We start from the raw sequence: 18,893 nt of genomic DNA, 5'->3' as shown, positions 1-18,893 counted from the left end.
AGGAGATAGAGAGATCACTTAGTATGGCAATTGCTTAGCATTGCTGTGCCTCTACCTGTTCAGAGAGAATTTGCCTGAAGCCAAATTATTATATAACATTCATTGCGGCTGCAGCTGCTTCGTGTTTCTTGTTTTTGGATGGATCTCACTACCTTCACTTGTGTCCTCGGGATATAAACAGAACAGGGCGCTGCATTGGCTTGCCATAAAGGGACTGACTTGGATGCATTCAGAAAAACATTTAATCTAATGAAACATTATTGATTTGCCTGTTTTTTTAAGCCTAGGAACATCAATGAACATTCTTGTCATTCAGCATTTGCATAATAAACCCGTACGAATAAGAGCTAGTTTAAAAAAAATATATATATATATATATTTTCCATTCATGTTCTACTAGCTCTCATGCAGCTGGCTAGTTGATCTTTATAAACCATGTATTGAATCTGGGAAGGATTTTAATGGATTATTTTGTTCGATTTCTGTCACTATCATTTCTGCAGCATCCTGATAGCGCTCTGCAGGTCCTAACTACGACCATATTTTACTCCAGGTTACTCTTCCTTCTACTACGGTTGTCTTGCCTAGACCTGCTTTATGTTAGCAGTGGTATTTAAAAGATACAACCCTTGCCCACGGGCATCATGCAGCCAATAACTTGAGTTGTAATAAGAGTACTGACTCAATACAAAAATAATAAGAAAAAGCCATACCTTCTGTACATGTCTCATACAATTAATCATTAACTAGACTATAACTGTGATTACAGTGCTTTTCATTAAATTCTAAGATGGGGAAAGGTCAGAGCATTTTGAATTTACTGTAGTTCACCACTGGAGTGCTAAATTATGCTTTGTACATTGCCATGAGACAGTAGTGCTAGCAGCTCTTTTGTCATAGTATTTGACTTTTACCAGCACTCCAAATTTTAGAGTCAGGCTAGGGTGTGGCCTCTCCACACTTTCATCAAGACTAATGTGAGCAAATCCACTTGATAAGATTTTGCACACCTTTTTTGGAGTTGTTCTTGCCGTTGATCACACACCAATCCATGTTCTACTTTAACCCCCTGCAACTTACTGTAAGATGAATCTGAACCGCTTTATCCTCATTGGGGTTGCGGGGGGTGCTGGAGCCAATCCCAGCTGTCTCCGGGCCAGAGGTGGGGGGACACACCGAATCGGTGGTCAGCCGATTGCAGGGCACAAGGAGACGGACAACCATGCACACTCACACCCATACCTAGGGGCAATTTAAAGTGTCCAATCAGCCCCCCATGCATGTTTTTGGAATGTGGGAGGAAACCGGAGTACCCGGAGGAAACCCACGCAGGCCCGGGGAGAACATGCAAACTCCACACAGGTGGACGTTACATAGATTTGAACCCAGGACCCCAGAGCTATGAGGCGGACGCGCTAACCACTCGTTCCACCGGGCCGCCCTTTACTGCAAGATAAAATACTACCTACATACAAATGTTTCTGCAATCCTTTAAAGTTTAAACCCATAGTAATCTTCTTCACTCATGACTCACACATATTTCATCCAGACTTTTCAAGCTTCAGGATTTCTCTTCTTTTGGGATCTGTGGGATAGGATGGTATGACTGTATGCGGTCACTTCACCTTGGATGAGAACAGATTTATATTTACGTGCATTCAGGCCTCTACATGCTCTGCTCCACCCTCGATGGTATTTCTCTTGAGGGTCTTTTCTGTAATTCGATTCCATTCCCCATCTTATCTTCACTTGCGTCCTGCGAAAGTCATCCCACTTGACTTTAGGCGAAGGGCACACCCTGAATTGGTCACTAGCCAATCACAGTGGTTACAGTATGCAATCCTGTTGTGGGGGGCTAAAAATTGCAAAAAGGTGAAATTTGAGCTTTATCCGGGTGTAAAAAGATAAAGTAAAAAATGAAATAAAATTAGATTAAATTACTGTAAAAATACATAGTTTTGTCAGTGAAGCAGTTCCTTAATTACAATTTTCAGTGGTGTCAAAATTCAGTGTTCCTTATGGTGTTTTACTGATATACAGTTGCAACATTTGATTCTCTCTGAAAACTTCAAATAATAAGAATATGATTCATGTTGCTGAATTTAAACACACAGTAAATTTAAATCAATCAAAAGAGGGACAAAACCTAACACAGAGAGGAGGGGGGAAAAACTTAAACTTAACTGCAGGACAACTCAACTCCAATTTGAAAGTAAAGTGCTGCCCCCTAGTCGCTATTTGCGTACTGAGTACTTTATATTGATCATATAAAAGTTCAATCAGGCCCACAGCAAAAAATAATGCTCATCTCTTTTCTAATTAATTCACATTATGGAGCAAGAACACTGCCATTGTATCAACGGTTTTGCTATGGCCTGAGTTGCCTGCAGCCCTATAAATTTTTACTTTCAATGGCAAAACCATTAAAATGTGTTTCAGCTGAATTCAGAGTATCCATGTGGATAAAAAAAAATGGTGGTGATTCAAATAGGAACATGCTGATGCATTTTAGTCACGGTGTATGTTCGACTTTTCTAGTTTGTCCAACTCACAGCTGCGTCTTTAAAGTTGTTTAGGAAGGACATATCTCTTAGTTAAATAACTTTTATTGTGCTGAAGGCTTTAACTACAGTTTGGCAAACACAAAGTGCACTTTGTATTTCTGTTACGAGGACCCCTGTGAGTTATCTTTCTGGAGGCAAACCAAAAGGAGAAAGCAACAAAGCTATAGAAAGATGAATGTGCATTCGTATGGTGGTCCCTCAGCAGCCACTCTGGCCATCTCTAAGAATCCTTCTTGTACATGCCAACAGCGTCTCCATAAACTAAGCTAAATCAGTGGGTAAAGACAATGCACTTTCTAGTAATCCCCAAATGTTTCTGTTTTATGCTGTTTTTCTTCACAGGGGGTGCTGGAGCCTATCTCAGCTGACTTCGGGCCAGAGGCGGAGGACACTGAATCGGTGGCCAGCCGATCGCAGGGCACGAGGAGACGGACAACCATTCACGCTCACACTCATACCTAGGGGCAATTTACAGTGTCCAATCAGCCTACAATGGATGATTTTGGAATGTGGGAGGAAACCAAAATACCCAGAGAAAACCCACACAGGAGAACATGCATACTCCACACAGGTGGACTGACCTGGATGTGAACCCAGGACACCAGAGCTGTGAGGCTGACATGCTAACCACTCAAGCCGCCGGGCGGCCCGAATTTGGTTAAAATTATATCCAATAGGCAAACACTGATACAGTGGTACCTCGAGATACGAGCTTAATCCGTTCCGGGACTGAGCTCGTATGACAAGTTACTCGTAACTCGAGGTAAAGTTTCCCATTGAAATGAATGGGAAACAATTTAATTCGTTCCAACTCTCTGAAAAAAACACCAGAAACAGGATATTGGATTGAAAAAAAATGTTTTATTTCTTATAATTCGCCATATATTGACAAAGTAATAAATAACGAGTGGTTTAATAGAAATAAAGTGTTTAATCTAACTAAAATTGTCCGGATTTCGCCGAGGGGAGAGGGGCTTCGTTTTTTTTTTTCCTCCACACAACGCACTCGTAAACAGAACAAACACTCCACCCTCACGTTCGCTATCGATGGGCTGTTTGCTGTCGTACTATTCCCTTCAAAATATTCCGAAAATGATGCACACAAATGTCCTCACAATCGGAGAACGCACGACCACTTGCCAACGAGCAGCAAGCAGTCTTATCAGCGATCGCCCCGCTGCTCATCTTCTTCTTCTTCTTCTTCTTCTTTTTCACCTCAGGCGCCTGAGGATTACCCTCAGCAGCGCTAGGGCTGCCACTGGAACACGGATAAGTTCATCCAGGGAGTTGCCCAAGCCGCGATGGTAGCGTTCGGTCATTAAGGCCGGACAGCGGAGCCATAAGTGTTCAGACGACTCTGTTTCCTCGTCGCACAGGCGGCAGCGATCCGAGTCGGATTTCTCATGGGAGCTACAGGGGCGCTGGCTAGCGGCTCCTTTTAGCTTGTAGCATCTGTGTTCGCGTCCCATCGAACGGCGCCTATGATAGAGTTGCTACCGGGGATACTTTTGCGAGCACGAGTATACTTCATTACCCAGAAAGCCCTCTTTTCACCGCGCATGCGCGTTGTGCGTTTCCTGGTCTGAATAGCTCATCCGGTGCTCGTAAATATTGTTATACACGAAAGATATGCCAAAAAAAATGCCATGGCAACCTGGCTTGGTCGCATCACGAAACTTTGACCGCATCACGGGCGAATTATTCGATCGAAATTTCCCCCGTAAGACGAGCATTCCGTATGACGAACGGTCGTATGACGAGGTACCACTGTATTTGCCCAAAATGGAACTTATCGCAGCTGACTTTGGAAAAAGGCAGAATACACCTCGTACTGCACAAAGTTAAATGACTAAGTGGAGTGAAGTTGAAATTTAATCAATGTAAATATATTTACATACATAATGAAATGTATAGTGAAGTATAGTATCGTACTAATATTTCAATATTTTCTTATGCAATTGTATGGGTGAAAGTCCAAGCTATATGGTTTGTCTTGAACTGTACTTTGATGCATATAGTTAGCTTTTACCCAGGCAAAGTCAAGGACTACATATTAAAGAGAAACATTGCTCTAGAATAATAGCGTTCATTACCATAATATCCAAAAGCTGTGCGATCACTGGCTGCACCATCTGTCCCAATGACTACAATGTAGTCCACGGGTGTCCAAATCAGTCCTCAAAAGGGCCCCAGTGGATGCAGGTTTTCATTTTAACTGTAGAAGAGGACACATTTTCACCAAGCTTGTGTTTTAAAAGTGTAATCAGTTGATTGCTGTCAGGTGCTGCTGGTTTCAGAAGAAACCTCATTGGGTAAACTGTCTGTGCTGGATCAGTTGGGACAAAAACCTGCACCCACGCCCTATGTGGAATAGTTTGGACACCCCGGATGTAGTCTATCCGTCTTAGGACAGAGTAGCAGTTCACAGGCATGAACTCAATGAGTAGATGAAGGGGAACGGAAGGAAAATGATGCTGTCAGTCAGATGCAAAATGTGATTTATACATCTGTAAGTCAGTGACTAACATTAAAATAAATATTTATTTTCCTTATTAATCATTTCAATCGCCCAATTGGCATGGCACAACAGAGCTGATTTGAGTACCAGCCATCTTAGGGTCCTGTGATTGGATTGGATGCCCACCAATTTTCTGGGTGTAGCCCTGCTACTGCTCATAGTCAGTTGGAATAGGCTTCAGCACCCTAACAACCTTTGTGAGGATAAACAACACAAATGACGAATGAGTATGATCTGTGAGTTGATAAATGTAAAACCAGCCCATCATGTTGAGACACTTTTTTATTTGGTGTGGTAGCAAAAACAGCACCTCGGGACAACACTATCATTGGGCGCTCTCTTGGGAGGTCACACGGTTACGGGACACGCACAGGAAAGACATGCACTACGATACCCGCTACTGTGGCAGGTATTTTATAGACATTAGTTGTTAGACCATTGACTTCAGCACGTTCATATTCCTTCGACAACACCACTGTTCACGAGAGGGAGAGCAGTCCTTTGTGAGTGGAGTAGCTTTTACGTAAATTCAAATTTCGGATTTGCCTTCATTTTAACGTCACTTTCAGAGACAACACTCAGATATCAGACATACAAAATAGATTCTTTGGTCCCTTTCAGGTTATTGGTAGCCTAAGGATACTTTATTGCTTGGTGTTTAAGGCTCGATGGGAGAGTGACTGATACGTTTCAGAAATGTTAATTACAAAAAGTTAAGTGGGAGTTGAAATGTAAGTGTAAAAACTACCAAAGAAGGGCAAATGAAGCTCAAGGCACGTCAAGTTGCCTGGAAATTGGACAAGCTCAATCTTCGATGACCTCAGAGGACTCGGACACCACTCGGCCGTCCTTGGTCTCGATCATCTTGATGACCACGTTCTTCTTGCTCTGGGTGGTGCTGTAGCCACTGCCACCGCTGAAGCCGCTGCCACCGCTGCCGTAGCCGCCACTGCTGAAGCCGCCACTGCTGTAGCTACTGCTGCCGTAGCCGCCCCCGCTGCCGTAGCCGCCGCCGCTGCCGTAGCCGCCGCCGCTGCTGTAGGCGCTTGAGTAGTTGCCCGAGTAGCCGCTCTTCAGGGTATCCATGCCACCATAGCTTGCTGTAAAAACAAAAGAAGTTAAATTGTCAGTGTTGAGCGGTTTGGGCCACCACGCTATTTGCTATGATGCAAGATGCAAGAAGATGTGAAGGACCAACCTACATATTTACAACCTAAAGTAGTCGTATTTATTCCATTATTCCTCTGTTCTCTTCACCTTGAAGTATTTATTTTGGCTGTTCTGTTTCAGTGAGTGTGTACATCCAATGCTGGATTTTTTCCCCCCAGTTCACAACAAAAAACTTTGATTGGTTGGGCAATGAAAATATTTTTATATATATTTTATTTAGTTACATAACTCATCTGTAGCAATCTGCACCTAGTTACTAGTATAAATCTACTACTAGTATATATAATCAGAATCATTGATTGTGATGGCCTACTGTGCTGTTTTGTAGAGTAAATTAGCAGGAGATAGAAAAGCGAGTGCTAGCATTTTCCAGTTGTAGGGTCTCCCCACAGGCTGGAAAATCTGCAATTTTTTTTCTGAAAAAATGCAACACTCACTGCTCTGTTTGGAGATGTTGATGGACTGGATGCCATTTACCAGTCTGTCCTCCTCGCCCTCCAGCAGTTTCCTGTAGGTGGCGATCTCGATGTCCAGAGCCAGCTTGACGTTCATCAGGTCTTGGTACTCGCGGATCTGGCGGGCCATGTCCTGCTTGGCTCTTTGCAGGGCCTCCTCCAAATCTCTGATGCGGGACTTGGCGTCCTTAACCGCAAGCTCGCCACGCTCCTCCGCCTCGGCAATTTGAGCCTCCAGGTTGGCACGCTGGCAGAGAATTAAAGCGAAACGCTGAAGGAACTTGTTTTGATCGCTGAGGTTTCATGTGTGACGCAAAAGGTTTATCTATACCTGTCCCTTGACTCCATCAATCTCAGCTGTCAGCCTCTGGATCATGCGGTTGAGGTCTGCAATCTCTGTCCTGGTAGCCCTCAGGTCATCTCCATATCTGTTGGCAGATGTCTGCATCTCTTCATACTAGATGGACATAAGCAAAACAAAAAAGGAGTGATTTGGAGATCATGGCTGATTAAAAACAACAACAACTAAAGTTCAAATGAGCTAAAAAGTTCAATTTACCTTGGACTTGTACCACGTCTCTGCCTCAGCACGGGTGCGGTTAGCGATGTCCTCGTACTGAGCCTTCACCTCTGCCACAATAGAATCCATGTCCAGGTTACGACTGTTGTCCATCTCCACAATGACTGAAGTGTCCTTGATCTGACTCTGGAGCTCACGTAGCTCCTAGATGAACAATCAAAAGTATTTATCTCTACCCTGCTTAGGAATGAGTTCAAATGGTACGGATGCCAAGAAAAACAATTCAGCAAAGCAGAAAGCTTGGCATTGGTCATATAAGTGGCAAATGCTTAAAGAGATTATGAAATGTTTTTCCATACCTCCTCATAGATGGACCTGAGGAAGTTAATCTCATCAGTCAAACTTTCCAGCTTGGCTTCCAGCTCCACCTTATTCATGTAGGCCTCATCGACATCCTGAAGACAATGCAAGATTGTTTTCTGTCAGTTTGGACACTGAAACAAGTTTTTAAACAATCCAAATGCAGGAAGATCATTGAATATACTATTCCTAGACGAGAAGTTGAATTCCTTCAAATTGCACAAGTTGTACATACTTTTGGAAGGATAAACTAAAATCTTGCATATAATTGAATTAAAATCTGTGAAGCTGACACTACTACAGGAGGTCAACATGCTACACTTCATTATTTTCATTTGTCTGTGACATTTTAGTAATTCTGTCTATACCAAATTATTCGACATAAGAAAACTTTTTGGTTGTTTGAGTCTATAAATGCAAAGAGATTGAATTCCACTGACCTTCTTGATGAGGACAAAATCATTCTCACACTCTGTACGCTTGTTGATCTCGTCTTCGTACCTGGCAGAGAAATCAGACAATACGTACTACATATATTAGGTACTATACTGACTGTATTTCCATGATTCTGTTTGTAGTATTAATACACAAATGCAACACTAGGCGGTGCAAGTCATCCACCCTAAGAGCGCCCTGGGGAGTTCTCTTAACACAGCTGGTTTGAGGAAACAAATCCTGCTGTGTACAATAAATGAATACTTATGTGTATATGTATTTTTGATCTGGTGGCACGCACTTGTTCTTGAAGTCCTCCACCAGGCCCTGCATGTTGTGCAGGTCAGCCTCCAGCTTCATCTTGTCGTTGCCCAGGCTGTCAAGCTGTCTGCGCAGGTTGGTGATATAGGCCTCGAACATGGCGTCAATGTTGGAGCGCGTGGTGGTCTGGCCCTGCAGCAGGTTCCACTTGGTCTCGAGCATTTTGTTCTGCTGCTCCAGGAAACGCACCTGAGGGAGAGGAAAACGTCAATATATGCCAGGAGAGATGGTATTACAGTTTATAATGTATTGTACGTATGTGTATACAGGATACGGAACAAATGCAAAGTGTGGGGTTTCATTTTATATTAATGATTGATCATCTTTACTTAAACGTCACTTCCAGTCAAAATGGATTAGACCTCTTGCGCAGTCAATTGGACGAAAAGATGAACATTGACAGTTTGACTTTCCAATCTGAATGGATTGGATGTCCATCACGCCTCGATTGAAGCACAAATTCCAATACATATTTCTGAATAGAGTCACCCTTTTTCCAAGAAATAGAACTAGTATATTTGCTTGAACGCAATGTTATGAGTGTCACTCGTGATACATAAACTCCTGCCACCTCTTAACATTAATCAACCTTGCCATGCCGCCGCATATTTGCCTTCTATAGCCTTTGTTGATCTTATCATTCTTTGGAGCTTTGTAGGTTGCCTTGAAAGGAAGGAAGCCTTGACGTGGTGCATGCATCCTGACAGGAGATGAGGGGGAGTATGATTCGAGGGTGGGATATGGGGTGAAGTCAGCCTTGCTGGAAAAAGCTGGCGATGGAGGAAAAGAGTGAGCTAACCCATTAACCCTGTCTCTTCCTGTTTTTGTAAATGGAGCTTTGCAGGCAAATGATGGAAGAGGAATGTTTTAGATTGATACAAAGAGAGAGAGTAAATATTTAACTAAGCTAAATGTGTGACGGAACTGGTCGGGAGTCAAGGGTCCACAGGGGGGTATATTTTGGAGACACGTCAGCGAGATTTGGGCCTTCTGTTTTTGACTTCTTATACAAGGTAGTAGTACGTTTCTTGTAGCCTCACAGCTGCTGTTGAACAGAACATGAGACCGGCAGGCCTTTTTAAATATTAACCCAGCGCTAAGGCCTTAAGAGGCCACGCGGTCCTGAGAGTTACATGGAATCTGCAGATAAAATGCTGTGGAGGGCGGGGAGGTTCCATTTTCCGTGCTAAAGTCCAGTGGTGGGGGCTTTTGCAAAGGGGGACGCCACAAGGGCAATAAGAATGGGCCCCACCCATTTCAACAGACGATAGCAGTCCCAAGGTAACTCGTGCTGTGGCCTGACACGCCCTTTGCTATCTCGCTTACGCTCTTTTGTGTTGGGAAAGCTCTGTTTCTGCATGAGTGGATCCCACCGTTTAAATGAATGCAGGAGGTTCTAACGGATGCCCTCAACTTGGTCTGCTCTAACTCTTTTAAATTGTTTTGCTTACCTTGTCAATAAAAGAGGCAAAGCGATTGTTGAGGGTCTTGATCTGCTCTTTTTCTTGGGTGCGGACAGCCTGGATGGTGGGGTCAATGGACAAGTTGAGCGGGGTCAACAGACTCTTGTTGACAGTCACGGCAGTGATGGGCGCCTGACCCATTCCCAGTCCCATGCCACCACCGAAGCCCATGCCTGCGCCGCCCATGCTGGAGCTCAGTCCGTAGACGCTGGAGCTGGTGATGCCGCCCCCTCCGAAGCCCCTGTTGCCACCCCCGTAGGAGCTTCTGGCACTGTAGGTCTTGCGGGAGCCCATTCCTCCCGATCCAGAGTAGGAGCTGCTGCTGAAGTTCCTTGGGGCAGTGGAGCTCCTCACACTGTATGAGGTGGTCTTGTAACTGGATGCCATTGTGAGCAGGAGGTTTTTTTCTTTTTGGGTGAAGTTTGGCGAGGCAGACAAGCGGGCAGGTCGGCGCAGGAAAGGGAGACCCGAGTGGATAGGAAGAGATGGAACTAGTCAGGAGTTTTAAAGCGCCTGTTTCTGTGGGAGGAGACTGGGGAGAACTGCCATTGGCTGCAGGTCTGGGCAAGGGCCTAGAGGCAGGGCTGTAATATTACACTCCTATGACACATTGTCAGCCACTGAAAAGCATTACCTGACCTTCTTGCAGGCCTCCGTGACACAGAAAACCTTTTTTGGAGTGAATTGACAGTTTGGGTGTTTTGTAGTAAGGCGGTTGATTTAGTTTAGTAAATCACAAATAACGTAGACTCGTAGAGCCAGCGAACATACAACAGCAGTTGAAATAAAATTCAGGCAAACAGCCATCCTTTTCCGTCTTCTTCATTACACTATTTAGCATCATTTTTACTACCATTACGCAACAAAGATTAACATGCATTTCAATACTACAGCAGGAATTCTTTAACGTGTTTTACATGTCCACGTACTCCAAATGACAGGGTTTTCAGTGTTAGCTCCCAGCAATGTATTTCGTGGCCTGCCTGAAAAGGAAACAAAATAGGTCTCAAAATGCTCCATTATATGCATATATCGCATATTCATATCACAGCGATTTAAATTTAAAATAAAAACATCCACTCATTAGCTATAAGTTAACGTTTTGGGACAGTTTTATCATTTAATAAAGCTTTCCTGATATGTTTTACCTCTTTCTTCATATTTTCGTCAGAGAACTAACATCATTTCCTGTGTTGATTCCAGACTATGCTATGTGTATGCATAATGTTTACCCGATAAGATGGCTTAGCACAGTTGTATACACCCACTCACAAGGAAACAGTTCCAACCAAATACGTAAATGTGAATAAATCAAATGAATTTGTATACAGTGTTACATATTATCAATATCTAATAAAAGCATCTATAAAAATAGTATCTCTAATTCTCAGTAGCGTGTCCAATTTATGAGACCACTTTAAAGGCACTTTGTCTCATGTCATGTCACTGTTTTTTTTGTCGAAATTGTAGTTATTTTGTTTTAATGAACCTTGCTGTGGTTGGTGTATGTTTTTGAGAATTTTATTATATATAAAAGAATGCCAAAGAAGAAAAGTTCACTCTGTTAATTCTAGCAAAAATGAATATGCACGCAAAGTTATTTTAATAATCTGTTTACCTTTCCATAACAAGGACCTGTGTCTATTGATGTAAAAGATTTTGGGTGGATTGTGATAAAAGTTGACCTGAGAGTGGACCTGTTGGCTTTGGCAAGGTGGGCGGCCTCCAATTCTAGTCAAATAACATCCATCACCTCTGTGGTATCCTGCTAGTAGATGTTTTGTGGTGGTCTTAGCAATTTTTGGAGGCTTTAGAGCTCAAGATTCTTTCAGTATTACCAACGAGCGCTTGATAGGGCAGTGAGCAAATGCAGCCCAGGTGAATCGCAATGTGAAACAGCTGGCTTTCATTACAGTTGAACATAGAGCAGGGTAGGTTGTACACAATGCAAATCAGCATGAACTTTTCTTAATTGTTAAAAAACTATTAAAGACAATAGCTAACTGTTTGCGTCTATCACTTTACTCTAACCACATTGTGTAATGCATCTGCCAAACATTTCCTCTATTTCTAAATCCAGCTCAGTCAAAGATGGAAATTACTTTCGGTAATTCACTCGTTTTTCAGATCTCTATTCTGCAATATTTTCTATTCTTTTCTATTCCAGATTCGGTTACAGCGCTTAACAAATTCACCAAGAAATGCTTTGATGCCAAGATGATGATGCTAAAATAACATTTGGTGGTAAGGAACACAAGTTAGTCATCCATCAAAATTAAATGATATTATGTTTTAAACTTTACTGTATCATACTATTCGGGGTTGTGCGCGCGCGTGTCTCGTGTTCCACTATTTACCAGTAATCCTCAATTAAAACAGTTTTTACACTATTATGTCTTGCATGAGATTCCTTGTCTATTATAATCCTATGGTCAACTCATAACTTTCGCAAGCAAAGAGTGTATAACTTCCAGAAATCTCACTTCACTTTTTTCCTCAGTAGACTGTGACCTCCCAAGACCCACCCTGAGTTCTTTTCCTCCCTCCCCCAATTCCTCGCTGTGATGAGTCATGTCTTACATGAACTAGTCGAGCCCCAGCACCACAGCCTCTTTCCTCCATCTTTTTTTTCTTTTCCCATCATTCCATTTTGCCGCCATTGGCCCTCATCGTCATGGAAATATACCAAAATACAACTCCCTTCCTCCCCAAACCGCAGCAGATGCCAGCGAAAGCAGAGGCATTCGACACAGGCCTGCGAAAACAAAGAGCCATAGCCCGAAAACATGTACCATGTGACTGAAGAGTAAAAGAAAAATCTTCAGACTAAAAGAGCTCATCAAATAGTTAATCTGTGAAAATCACATGGCAGCTGTGCAACCATCGTGATTGTGAGTAAACACTAGGTTTTCAATCATGTGGGCGTTTAGTTCAAATTCACCGATTCAACAGACATTTCTAAATCATAATATGACCAAATGTGGACTCCCATATTTTGAGTTTTTTTCTGCTTTATGCCACATTTTCATCTGTCAACCAAGAACAGTTCTTAAGTGAATGTATGTTAATATTATTGTTTAAAAGTGTTTTTAAAAAGTTTTATGATGGTAACTCTTGGACAAGTATTCCGTTCAATCTGTTGTATTGCGCCATATTATTCTTGTTTGCACCAATCAAAATAGTTTGTTGGACATATTTCATCAGGTTTCTCAATGCTGTAAAAATACCAAAGCAAAACTGGCTCCTACCAAGGAAATTGTCAGACAAGCTATGGGTCACATCACACTGTAGTTGTGCACGCAATACCATTTGTTAAGTTGACGCGGTTATACTGCATTCCTCTCTACTGATGAATTTCATAATAGATTCGCTGGCAGATTTTAAAAGTTACCACTGTTGCCTATCGCACCATCCGCACATTAGCCTGCATGGGTGTGTATCATCTGTTTAATCAGAGGCATGGGAGGGCATTCTTGTGACCGCAGACAAGCAGCAATCTAGAATTTACCTCACCAAACATGAGTGGACACACACACACACACACACACACACACACACACACACACACACACACACACACACACACACTCACATGGACCTTAACCCTAAAATCCATAAACATCCGAGATATCTGTCAGCTCTTTAGCATGCTGCACACTGCCATTCTGTGGGTGTGCGTTTCTGACACTGTGAGCTTATGGGTGTATCCAGCCCCCAACCTCAAAATGGTGGAAGAATGCGTGAAGAGTATTAACTCCACTCATGTCATATGTGATGGGTTCTGATATCAAACTTCTTGTGATGTTACATTGTTTTTACAATACTGTTCTACATCTGAACTGACATCAAGGTGTGGTGGAGCCAATCTTGACTGATGTTTCCAGTTTTGCATGACAGCCATGGCATATTTCAATAGATAAGTTAAGTGATTAAAAAAAAAAAAAAAAGTAAACATGTCTCCATGTCTATCCCAGAGTTCTTTTCTTTGGTCTTGAATTTGTGCATGCATGTATGTGAATTTTCTCCATATATATTCTGGTTTGCTTATTCTCACAAGGGTCCTGGGATATTTCTGTGTACACACATACATTTTTTTCACATTTTGCATAATTTTTTTATTGTGAGAACAGGCTCTGTTGAGCCATTATATTGGTACTTTTACTTCAAATGCCAAAAAACACAGTTTGGTTGGTGATTTCTTTTTTACAACCTGATTATATTTTTTTTAGACCACGACAACATCAGGTTGTCCAGCAGCCCTTCCTTTCAGGATACACTTTAATCACCAGGCTCATAAGAAGCCTTTGTTTTTGTTAGGACTCCATTGTGTTAAGTGTTTGAACACTGCACACCACTAAAGTCGCCCAGGAGCCTCCCTCTCAGATGGATTTTCAGGTGGGGTTCCTTGTCTGAAGTCAGAGTCTGAGACCCAAACCACTGTGAGCATATGGGTTGAAGAAAATGGATGCATGATAACAATAATAACACGTGTCACTTTTTTGTCAAATACTGTCTGCAGTGTACTTTGCAGTGAAAAGTTGTTGTAACGAATTTAGCATATTTTCTTGACAAATGCCGATAAAACTTTTGTGATATTGAAAGGTTTTTGTCAGGGAAATGTTTGAGGCGTGACACATACTTTAGAGCAGGGGTCTCAAACTTGCGGCCCGCGGGCCAACTGCGGCCCGCGGGACGATAATTTGCGGCCCCCGTCTTAATTTGAAAGATCGATTTTTTTTTTTTTTTTTTTTTATTTTTTATTTTTTTTTATTTTTTTTTTTATTATTTTTTTTTTACCCCTTTCCCCATGATGGCGCCGTTTAAGTGGCAGCCAGTGGCAGTAGCTCTGTCCACTCATGTTTTTCTTGTTTTACAGCATGTTTTACATGAAAAATTAGAGGGAACATTGACATGCACCTGCTTGTGGCAGGTGTGATACTGGTGTGCCGATAGCGAGCAATGATGATGTCGTGACCGGATGATTCGCCTAAAGACGTTTCGCCGACGGACGTTTGACAGACGGACAGGTCGTACTAGTATTTGTTAGTTTAATGATTAAATACAAATACTAGTATTTGTATTTAATCATTAAACGCTGTTTTCAGCTGGATTTGACCGAATTTGAGAGCATTTTGAGCCGTTTTTGGCGAATGGACGTCTATAGACGTTTTTTTGCCTCCATCGCGATATCATCCAGTATTTGTATTTAATCATTAAATGCTGTTTTAGGATGGATTTGACCCGATTGCTGTCATTTTACGGCTCGGTTCTGCTACATCTGCCTGCCCAAGAGTGCTTATTCCCGGACTGCCATTGATGGTAGACGAACATTGATTTTTACTATAATTTGGACAACACCGGCGGCGGGCCGGATTAACGTCCATTCGGCGACCTGCCCGTCTGTCAAACGTCCGTCGGCGAAACGTCTTTAGGCGAATCATCCGAGTACCGATGATGTCGCTCACACTGGTACTCAGTGCGCTCAGGGAAGTTGTCTTTCTGCTCAGACCAACAAAAAATTAGAGGGAACTTTGGTTCGGAGCTGAATGAACCAATCACGGTGAGGTATATGGCTCTGGAGGGCGGGACATCGGCCGGGCTGTCCAGTGCCTCGCTCACTCACTCATTCATTCCTCCAATCAGCTGGGCGGAGGAGAAGCCGTGAGGCCGATCACTCCGCTCGGCGCGCACACTCCTCCGCTGCTTTCAGCATAGAACGGAATGAGGCGCTATGATCCGTGATCCAGCCTGTGTCAGTGTCTGTAGCCATCTCCGCGATTGAAACGGAGAGCGAAAGTCCACATGCGCCACAAACCCGCGCGACTGAATGTGAAAGATCAACCCGAGACTCATTCCAAGTGGAAAAACATATTACAGAGCCCCAGAGATGTCTCTTTCAAAGCCTGCCGTGAAGAGAAAGGTCGGTGATGAGCACAGACAGTTTCAAGAAAAGTGGGGAGTGCAATATTTCTTTGTTGAACACAGGGGCACCCCGACGTGTCTCATTTACACTGAAAAAGTTGTGGTGCACAAGGTATACAATTTGAAACGTAATTGTACTATGAGACATGCTGAGGAGTACGAAAAATACCAGGGAGATGAGAGAGCCAACCAGGTTGCCAGTCTTAAAACACGTCTTCTGAGGCAACAGGATCTCTTCAAGAAGGCTACCAAAGACAGTAATGCAGCAGTCAAAGCTAGCTACGCCGTTTGTGAGTTGATTGATCCTGTGCTAAGTGATCCCAAATGGCTCATGGACTTGGCTTTTCTTGTTGATATCACACATGAGCTTAATGTACTGAACAAGAAGCTACAAGGCCAGGGGCAACTTGTCAGTGCTGCCAATGACAACGTGAGAGCATTCTGCACTAAACTTGTGTTATGGAAAGCCCAGCTCTCTCAGACAAACCTTTGCCATTTCCCAGCATGCAAGGCTCTCGTGGATGCAGGCACACCATTCAGTGGTGAGAAGTATGTTGAGGCCATTTCGAAGCTACAGGAGGAATTTGATCACAGATTTGCAGACTTCAAGACACACAAAGCCACATTTCAAATTTTTGCAGACCCCTTCTCCTTTGATGTGCAAGATGCCCCTCCTGAGCTTCAAATGGAGCTCATTGACCTGCAGTGCAACTCTGCACTCAAAGCCAAGTTCAGGGAGGTGAGTGGAGAAGCAGACAAGCTTGGGCAATTTTTGAGAGAGTTGACCCCCAGCTTCCCTGAACTTTCCCGAAGGTTCAAGCGGACCATGTGCCTTTTTGGGAGCACATACTTGTGTGAGAAGCTCTTCTCCACCTTGAACTTCAATAAGTCCAAGTACAGGTCCAGACTTACTGATGAGCATCTTCAAGCTCTACTGAGGGTCTCCACTGCTTCCTCCCTCAAGCCAAATGTGACTATGTGAGAAGAAGCGCTGCCAGGTCTCTAGCAGCAAGGAGTAGGCAAAAGAAGCCGTGTTCAGAATATTTCATGTTCAATGTTCCATTCAAGTTCAGAAAGTTAAAGGTTAAAGAGCTGTTAATACAGACATTTGAAACGGAATAAAAATAATTCATTTTCTCTACTTAGCCAGCCAGTGTATATCTACTGTATGCTCATTAGTATTATTTGGTTTTATATTACTGATTGATTTATTTTTTATTCATCTTTAAGTTAATTTATTTAATTCATTATTTTTTGTTAAAAAATAAAGATATTTGATAACGTTGGAAAGTTTTATCAGTGCTTTTCTTGTGGAAATCCTGATGCGGCCCAGTCTCACCCAGACTCGGCCTCTAGCGGCCCCCAGGTAAATTGAGTTCGAGACCCCTGCTTTAGAGGAATCAGAACAGAACTTCCCTTCCAAGTGATGTAATGATAGCATGCAGTGTAATCCCAAACACAATTATTCAGTTGGGAGTGACACAGGGTGGAAGATCCAAATGCAAATGCTGACATGGTGTTGACCTTGTTCTATGGCAGTCATGTCCTTCTTGTGGTTTGCCTCTGAGAAAATTCCACAGAATTAAATTCCTCCATTAATATTATTTGGACAGCCCGGTGGTGTTTAGCGTGCCGGCCTCAAAGTTGTGGGGTCCTGGTTTAAAATTCAGGTCAGTCCACCTGTGTGGTGTTTGCATGTCCTCCCCGGGCCTGCATGGGTTTTCTCTGGGTACTCCAGTTTCCTCCCACATTCCAAGACAAGACCTACATGGTAGGGTGGTTGTACAATCTAAATTGCCCGTAGGTATTTGAATATGAGCGTCAATGGTTGTTTGTCTCTCCGTGCCCTGTGATTGGCCCGCCACCAATACAGGCTCTCCCCCGCCTAGTTCCCGAAGTCAGCTGAATGTTGATCTGCAAAATTTTCTATATTTCATAGCGGGTGTTTTGGCTGGCAGGTACATGTAGTTAGCTGGAATAAGCTTCAGCATCCCCTGGGACTCGTGGGGATAAGCGGTATGGCAAATGAATGTAAAATTAATTCATAGATAATAAAAACAAAAGTTTAAATATAATTCACACACAAAATAAATTGGACATTAGGTATTCCACGGTGGTGAGTGCAATGCATTGCCTGTCACTCTGTCCTCCATTGCTGGTATTTTTAGTAAGAATCATTTAAGATTTTATAAACATTACCAGAAAACAGTGTACAACATTTTACTCAAGAATTGGAAATTACAGGCACGTGATAAACAATGAATATCAAAATGTTACTTAAGAAGAGAGCAAGAAGCATAAGAGCTATTTCTGTTCTGTTTCTGTGCTGGGTATGAAAATGGTTTCAAAGCAAGAATGAATTCCACCCCACATTGCAAGAAAGCATGAGACGTGGCCTTGTGTTGTTACTGTCACCAGGACAACAAAAGCTGGTAAAGGGGAAGTCACTTTTAACCCCTCATAGGGAAGTCATTGAAATACTAAATGTACACACTCAGTGAACAGAGTACAGAGATAATCTCATATGTCCCATTATAAAACTTTACAACCGACTTCTGAAGAACATGACATGATTGAAAATGATTTCAAGACCACATGATAAAGATGAGCCACTCGATGGTGCCTGACTTTGGTGCATACAGTCTGGGTTCCATTACCCCTCGGTGGCAGTGTGATTTTGAATGGTTGTCTTTTTCGTTGTGCGCTGCGATTGACTAGCAACCAATTCAGGGTCTCCCCCGCCTGCTGCCAGTGGTTGGCTGGGATAGGCTGCAGCACTCCCCACGGCACTTGTGAGGATAAGCCGTATGGAAGACGAATGAATGAATGATAATGATGATATTTTCTACACACATGCCACGAAGCCATGATTCATGCCTGCCCCATTCCTAGCTGCACATTGAACCAATAAAATTGTTTGGATTTACTTAAAGGAAGTGAGGGAGAATGGAAAACCAAAAAGTCCCCTGGAAAAACTTGGCGGTACTAGTAGTACCCACATAAATCGAAAACATTGCTCTCCTAATTAGATACTCTCGGTACTTTTAAATAACATCCAACATTTAGTGTTTTAAAAAGTCTAGATATACTTAATTGTTAACAAAGTATATCCCAGTCAGCAAATGCTCCACTTTTGTCCTACTTTGAGCCTTACGCTTGTGTAGT

At 42.8% G+C, this 18,893-nt stretch overlaps 1 protein-coding gene and 1 long non-coding RNA gene across 2 annotated transcripts; both read right to left on the bottom strand.

The window, feature by feature from the left end:
- Positions 1-1,545: 1,545 nt before the first annotated feature.
- Positions 1,546-4,768, bottom strand: LOC144075295 (uncharacterized). Its single transcript, XR_013300524.1, has 3 exons — positions 4,658-4,768; positions 1,653-1,855; positions 1,546-1,585 (listed from the first exon to the last, which is right to left on the bottom strand). It is a non-coding gene; the product is annotated as an uncharacterized LOC144075295 (long non-coding RNA).
- A 578-nt stretch (positions 4,769-5,346) lies between these two features.
- LOC144075264 (keratin, type II cytoskeletal 8-like) lies at positions 5,347-10,297 on the bottom strand. Its single transcript, XM_077602131.1, has 8 exons — positions 9,795-10,297; positions 8,324-8,532; positions 8,028-8,088; positions 7,587-7,682; positions 7,267-7,431; positions 7,039-7,164; positions 6,690-6,954; positions 5,347-6,182 (listed from the first exon to the last, which is right to left on the bottom strand). Exons 1-8 carry the CDS (start codon positions 10,191-10,193, stop codon positions 5,887-5,889), a joined length of 1,617 nt encoding a protein of 538 aa, XP_077458257.1. The 5' UTR covers positions 10,194-10,297; the 3' UTR covers positions 5,347-5,886.
- Positions 10,298-18,893: the final 8,596 nt, after the last annotated feature.

Source organism: Stigmatopora argus, chromosome 1 (genome assembly GCF_051989625.1).
Source record: "Stigmatopora argus isolate UIUO_Sarg chromosome 1, RoL_Sarg_1.0, whole genome shotgun sequence".
Lineage (NCBI taxonomy): Eukaryota > Metazoa > Chordata > Actinopteri > Syngnathiformes > Syngnathidae > Stigmatopora > Stigmatopora argus.
Note: the sequence above shows the minus strand (reverse complement) of the source record. Positions and strands in the feature narration are given on the sequence as shown.

Bases quoted from the DNA above. Each gene is read 5' to 3' on its own strand.
- LOC144075264 (XM_077602131.1), bottom strand. From the start codon at position 10,193: ATGGCATCCAGTTACAAGACCACCTCATACAGTGTGAGGAGCTCCACT. The intron at 8,533-9,794 runs GTAAGCAAAACA...CCTCTCCCTCAG, and splicing joins TTGCCTCTTTTATTGACAAG to GTGCGTTTCCTGGAGCAGCA. The intron at 7,432-7,586 runs GTATGGAAAAAC...TTGTTCATCTAG, and splicing joins TCAGGTCCATCTATGAGGAG to GAGCTACGTGAGCTCCAGAG.